This window comes from Prunus persica, chromosome G1, assembly GCF_000346465.2.
Source record: "Prunus persica cultivar Lovell chromosome G1, Prunus_persica_NCBIv2, whole genome shotgun sequence".
Taxonomy (NCBI): domain Eukaryota; kingdom Viridiplantae; phylum Streptophyta; class Magnoliopsida; order Rosales; family Rosaceae; genus Prunus; species Prunus persica.
In genome coordinates this window covers 36499896-36506648 of record NC_034009.1, presented here as the reverse complement: position 1 = coordinate 36506648, position 6753 = coordinate 36499896, and the positions used below count along the sequence as shown (strand labels likewise).

The following is a 6753-nucleotide window of genomic DNA, read 5'->3' as shown; positions in this document are numbered from 1 at the left end:
GAAGTAGATGGTATACTTGCCCATTGTCATAGCCGCCTCCTTCCTTATGACCCAAGCAAGATCTGGTCTTGTTCTAGTGAGTAAATTTTTGACCTATGCATCCACGAGCTATAGCTAAAGGAAAATTTCACCCAATTTTATCAAAATGTCAATTATGATGTTTTTTTTTTTGGGTTTTTTAGTATCGAGAAGGGATTTGAAATTGAAATTTGAATTATATGGGTGGTTAGGCAAAGACCGTTAAAGTGATGTGGAAGCTTCTTATCATTAGTTTCTAATTTATAAATTAATTTGAAGGGATGGTAGGTGATATGATGTTTTGGATCCATGTGTGTATTATTTCTTCCCGCTCGCTGACCATAAAAACCAATGCAAACAAATGGTGATGTTGATGGTGATAAGGGGACGCGTTGATTTCTATTTGAAACTTAAGTTTTGGATCTTCTATCTACAAATAGGCTTTCTATCATAGCAGAATTTTATGCCATCGCCTATGGTGAATTAACATAATCATCAAAGTCGACTAAAATCTAAAACATATCAAGAAAAATCAAGAAAAAATGTCAAGGGTCAAGCCATTTGGTTCACACAGAAGGAATTCATGGAAAAATGTAATTGATATTTGTCTTCACTTTCCACTTAAAAGTAAAATGAAATTCAAGTTGTTGTACTAAAGGTTACATTTTTCCTTAACTAAATACGGGAACTTTACAACACTTGCCAAATGTCCTATTTGGGAATATTAATTTATCATATTTTTCTTAACCCCAAGGTGTTTTTTTTTTAAATATTTAACACGTGTCTATATACATAATTCTGATTTCATAAATACAAAGTAAAAAGTTAATTATAATTGTATCTATAGACATATATCAAATAATAATAATACACCTTAAATTGAAGTGATGAAAAAAATATTTCCGTCTAATTAATCTGTAGTTGATACTTGAAATTTCCATGGGGCAAATTCAGTTGTCACTAAGCTAAGCTTTCTCCTGTTTTGAATAATTGAAGACCAAACAATATCTATTTATTTATTTAAAAATCTTAAGCCCTAACGCGGATCATGACATGATGGATGTGATGGGGACTGCAGGCTGAGTTTGAATCTCACAACCCTAAACCCCAAGAAGCTCGGCTCGATTATCTCAATTTCCAGTCCATTTGTCAAGCATAAAGTAGAAAAAAAGAAGAAGAAAAAAAAGCTCATAAATGGCGTCTTCATATTCGAAAGAACGTGTCGAATTCATATTCGCCAACCTACACTATAGCCGTCAACAATGGGACCCAAAGAACAGAGACCCCATCCATGATGGGACTAAACGACCAACCGCTACAAATAACGGCATAACGCACACGTGGCAAACACTTGGGTGGCATAATAATGTTCGAAAAATCAAAGGTTAATTATATAAAAACAAAAGTTGCTTGCTTACGAAACGAACACTCTCCACCTCCACTCCTCTTATCCGAATCAGAAAAACTTATCTATAATAGGAATAATATTATTTTGCTATTCTCAATTAATAACATAATAATACATTATAAAATTATTCTACGAATCATTACGTTATTGGTTAAAAATAACAAAATATATTATTTCCATTGTATAAAATTCTTTATTCCTCCTAACCCATTTGGACTGCCATCATTTTCCCGTCGTCATTCTCATGCACGCCAACCTCGTGGCGACGACTTCAAAATCAAACACACAAAAAGACATTGATTTTTTTCTCTTAAAGCAAAATCGCATTCTCAGCAGCGACCCTCCAGAGTTCAGACTGCTTTTTTTATCTCCCACTTGATTAATAATTATCTTCATTTTTATTTTATTATAATATGTGGTTAGTATAGAACATACTTTTCCTTTCATTATCATTTTATTATTTTCTCACCTTAATCAGTCCCTAATTTGAATTAACAATGCTAATAATATACTAGTCCTCAAAGATAATGTCGATAACACAATATTCTAAGCTTTTATACTAAGTGGTAGGCAAAGGGACACATTTCTTTTGAGTAAATAAACATAAGCTCCAAAAAGGCAAACCAAACTGAGCTCGATTTAATGCTTTTATCACAAATTTTACAAGCTGAGCCTGAAGCTCCTCCGAAACATAGATATTTACAAGTGTTCGATTTTTTTTTTTTTTTTTTGTTGTGTTTTACTCTTCTCTTTCAGTGTTGGATTGTTTACGTGGCCATGAGGGGTGATGATGTGGGAGCATTTTATAATGACACGTCTGACGCTCGTGCAGCGACGTTGCCGGATCTCGGTTGCCGTAGAAGCTCTGTCAATGTCTCCGCCTGTCCCCAAAAAAACACACAACGACAAACAAAAACAACTTCCCGTCAGACCCAATTATACGATATAAAAAAAACCAATCCACCTAAACACCCCAAAAATAAATACAAATATATTGGCTGAGCGAGCAACCCACCGACGAAAATGACATTACTAGCCTTCATCTAAATGCATAATGCCATAATCGGGAGAAAACTTGTGCTCCCACATATTATGCAGAGGAGCGCCCCATTTATTAAAAAAAAATGGAGTGGTTCCAAAAAAACTGGGCTCTTATCTTGTTCTATTTTTATTTTAGAATTTTACCCATGAGTATAAATATTTAAAAAAGAAAAAGAAAAAAGAATGGCAGCGCTACATGGCCCGAAATTATGCAAGCCGACAGACGTAGCAAAACAGAGTATTCTTCTTCCCAACCCCACAAACAAAAGAACCCATTAATTGGAGAATATTTTCAAAAAAGCCCACACCACGTCATCAAGCTTGGTCCTCGACCAGTGGACCGACTTGACCAAAGACAAAGCAAGGAAGGATTATTATTTTGCAGCCGGAAAATGCTCACCTTTTGCTTGGCGCGATTAGTGCCGGACTGTGACAAGGCCACAAGGGGAGGAATCGCTCCTTCGCGGGCCACCATATTACGGTGCACTGCACTGTTCTCGCAAATCTGAAGCAATATCGCCACCGAAATCTCCTTCTGCCTCTGCGACCCGACCTCTATAATCTCCACCAGCACCGGAATTCCTCCTTCTTCGACCAACGCCGCACGAGCCTCCGGCACCGAAACGAGAACGCTCAGGACGTACGCTGATTTGTCCACCATGTTCGACCCGAAATCCGCCATCAATTCCACCAACGGCTTCATGATTCCCGATTGGACGGCTCTGATCTTATTCTCCTTCACGGAGCACAGCGAGTACAGAGCCGTCGAGGCGTCCTTCTTCCCGCGAAAACCTCCGCTCTCGAGAAGATTTACCAGCTGCGGAATCGCTCCTGACCGTCCAATTGCGACTTTGTTTTCTTCGATTTGCGATAGGCGGAGCAGAGCGCAAGCTGCGTTCTCTTTGGCCGTCGGCGTTCCTGTCTTGAGCGATCGTACCAAAGGCTTGATTGCTCCGGACGAAGCTATGAGCTCCTTGTTCTCGTCGCAGAGCGAAAGGTTCAGAATCGCCGTGACGCCGTACTCTTGTAGCTGGAGATCGGAACACGATAAGAGCGAAACCAACGGCTTAATCGCGCCTGCTTTGGCGATTTTGAGCCGGTTTTCGGACTTGTTCTTGGCGAGGAGCCTGATCTCCATGGCCGCCTGCTTCTGCTCCTCAATCGAACCGGCCTCGAGGTCGGCGATGAGCTGGCTAATCAGATCGTCGGAGTTGTCCGAAGTGCAAGAAATCAGAAGCCGACGGCTCTGAGACGACGCCGTTTGAAACTCTCCGGATCTGTCGCTGTTACAATCACTGAAAGCAGAGGAGTGTTCGCCGTTACTCAGATCACTGAAATTCCTTCCAAGGTAACTGAAATCCGGCGGATTTTCCGTCTCCATGGCCAAAATTGTCAGCCCTCACTGCATCCAATACTCTCCCAAAACAATTCAGAATGAACGAAATTTCGGGTTTGCTTGGTCCGAAAGTGAGAGATTATTCGGGTTGTGGTTCTGCTTTTGTGGCTTTGGGTTGGGCTCTTTCTGAAAAAGAAGGGGAGATGGCGAAGATATAAGAGGGCTGCGAGAGGTAACACGTGGACGAAGTTCTTGGGGCTCTCGCTGACACGTGCGCCTTAACTGGGAGGGAACCAAAAATCCCAGTCCGGGCAAGCACACGTACGAAGCGTCGCTTTAGACGCGTGCGTGGAAGGTTCGCTATTCGATAAAAGTTTCGAAGCTGGTGAACTCCTTCCTTCTCTTTTTATCACATTTATATGCTTTTTTGTTCTTACAAAAATAAATAATAAAAAAGGGTAATAAAAAGGCTTCATGCTCCGTTTTTATAAAATTGTATATTTTCACTTTCTTTTATCTTATAAGAGCAAGTCCAGCGGTAGAGGCTGGCCCAGGCAAAAGGCAAAAAGGAGCCCGAGTCCAGCTCCAGCGCAAGCAATCCAGCCCGGGCAAGCTGCGGGTCCCACGAGCCCGGGCAGGCCCAAGGGCGAAATCAGACTGGGCTCGAGCCCGAGTTGAGCTGACGTCAGCGATGACGTCAGCGCACTAAAATCAAATTTTTTTACTGTTGGCGCGTGTAATACACGCGCCAACGATAAAAAAAATTTGACTGAAGTACGCTGACGTCATCGATGATGTCAGCTCCAACGGCTACTGCCACGTGTCGTCACCGGGTGGCTCCGATTGGATTTTTTTCAGAAATCCTACGGTTCTCATTTTTTTGGCCAAAAAAATTTTAAAAAATCCAAAAAAATTCGAAAAAATTCTGAAATTTTTTTTAAAAAAATACCAAAAATGTATGTATTTTTTCCCTATAAATACCTAACCATTTTATCTACTTTCAACACCAAATCTTCATACAATTTCTTCTCCATACAATATTTTCTACTCTCCACTCACATAATTCATTTTCCACACCAAATCTCCATACAAACTCATCTCCTTCCAATATTTTTTACTCTCTACTCATATTTTTATTAATGAATATCCGAAAATTTTATCTGGAATAAGACACGTGGCAACTGAGATTCACATCCGAAAATCTTATCCGAAAATTTAATTAAAAAGATTATCAAAATTAATGATTTAAAGTATAAAAAAATAGGAAATAAAGTACAATGAATAGTAATTGCCCTAGACTTGCCCTAGACTTTGCCCTTGTGGGTGGAACCACAAATGGCAAGGCTGACACTATTCACGTGAATAGTGTCAGCCCTTGCTTGCCCTAGCTTGCCCTTGCCTTAGACTTTGCCCTAAGGGGTGGAGTTGCTCTAATAAAAAATATTAAAAAATAAAAAAATAAAAATGGAGTGAGAAAATCACCACTCATAAAAAAAACAAAAAGAAAACTGAAAGGTTTAATTCCGGTACCGTGAGTGATGTGCTGCTTTACGGTACGTTTGTGTGCTAGTTTTTGCCACGTAGCACATGAATAGAAGAACTTATTTGTTAATTTTTAGCTGATTGGGCTGCACATGGTTTGATCCAAAATGTGCATCTATACGGGAGAGGAAGTCAGGCCCGCCCATAGCGGGTGAGGCAATATTCATTATATATATATATTTTTTATAAAAAAAAATCACAAAACGTCTTTGAGATTCACAGATCATAAACTTGAGGGGCTTTTTGTGATAGAAAATTATTATTTTATCTAAATAAATAAATACTAAGAGAAGAAAAAACAGTCTCTAAGATATTTCTCCTGGTAATGCTGGCTGTGTGATGTGGGATTTGTGTAAATATTTGTTTAAGTTAAAAAAATCAGCAGCGTACACTTGGACTAAACCATAGTAATTATATGAATGCTTTTGTTTATAATGTTACAACCAAGTACGTAGATGAGCGATTAGGAGAACTGAATTAGGGATTTTGAATGCGACATCTAAATTAACAATTAAAATAATTTAATTGGAAGGCACATAATCAGAGCATGTCAAGAAGGGCTGATGCAGCAGATACAGATGGAGCAAAAATAAAAAAATAAAAACTCCAATCTCTCTTTCTTTTTTTAATAGAAAAAAAAAAGCGATACTATTTTATTGATAGGAGGACAAATAACTAGTAAAAAAAGGGGCTATGCTCATCTCTTTTATTCCTTCATGGGCTGTGTTTTTTTTTTTATGCTAAGGAAAATGGTCCCGAAGGCCTTGTTTTGTTTGTTTGTTTGTTTGGTTTTCATATACTTCTTTTATGTGGCAGGAAAAAGAGAAATCAGAAATGAAAGTTTAAATGGTGGAATTATTTATACATGCTGCCTGCATTCATAAGTCTGCAAGCAGCCAGCCAACTGATACTGGTTGCCTCATTAGATTAGGATCTAAATCTAATTCTGATTGGAACATTTGTGTTTTACCCATCAAATCATCATGCTCGGGTAACCAGGTTCATAATTTTGTATAGGATTGGCACTTGGCTTGGCTGCCTGCCTGCATGATGCAACCAACTAAGCATGTTACCTAACCCATGAGAAGATATCAAGATCATTTGATACATTAAAAAAAAAGAATAGTTTTTGGTAAAAGCAGTTGACATTTAACAAGCTTATGATGCAGCCAAAAGAGAAGAAAAATTGTTTACTCTTCTTCTTACCTCAGCCAATTGCAGTTGACTTGAGCTCTACTGTCGTATTAATCTGATTCCCGGTACAAAAATCACAGATGTGTGTGCTTAACTCAATGGAAGGAGATTGTGGTTTTTAGTTTTTGGGTCGTCAATTTCCACCGATGGCTAAATTAGCTGGATTACACATTTTTCAACATGTGCTTTCATAGCTCAGTTGGTTAGAGCACCC

General features: G+C 38.8%; 1 protein-coding gene across 1 annotated transcript; it reads right to left on the bottom strand.

Moving 5' to 3' along the window:
• LOC18793806 (U-box domain-containing protein 4) lies at nt 1961-4167 on the bottom strand. The gene is made up of 2 exons (XM_007227395.2): nt 2868-4167; nt 1961-2307 (listed from the first exon to the last, which is right to left on the bottom strand). Exons 1-2 carry the CDS (start codon nt 3846-3848, stop codon nt 2230-2232), a joined length of 1059 nt encoding a protein of 352 aa, XP_007227457.1. The 5' UTR covers nt 3849-4167; the 3' UTR covers nt 1961-2229.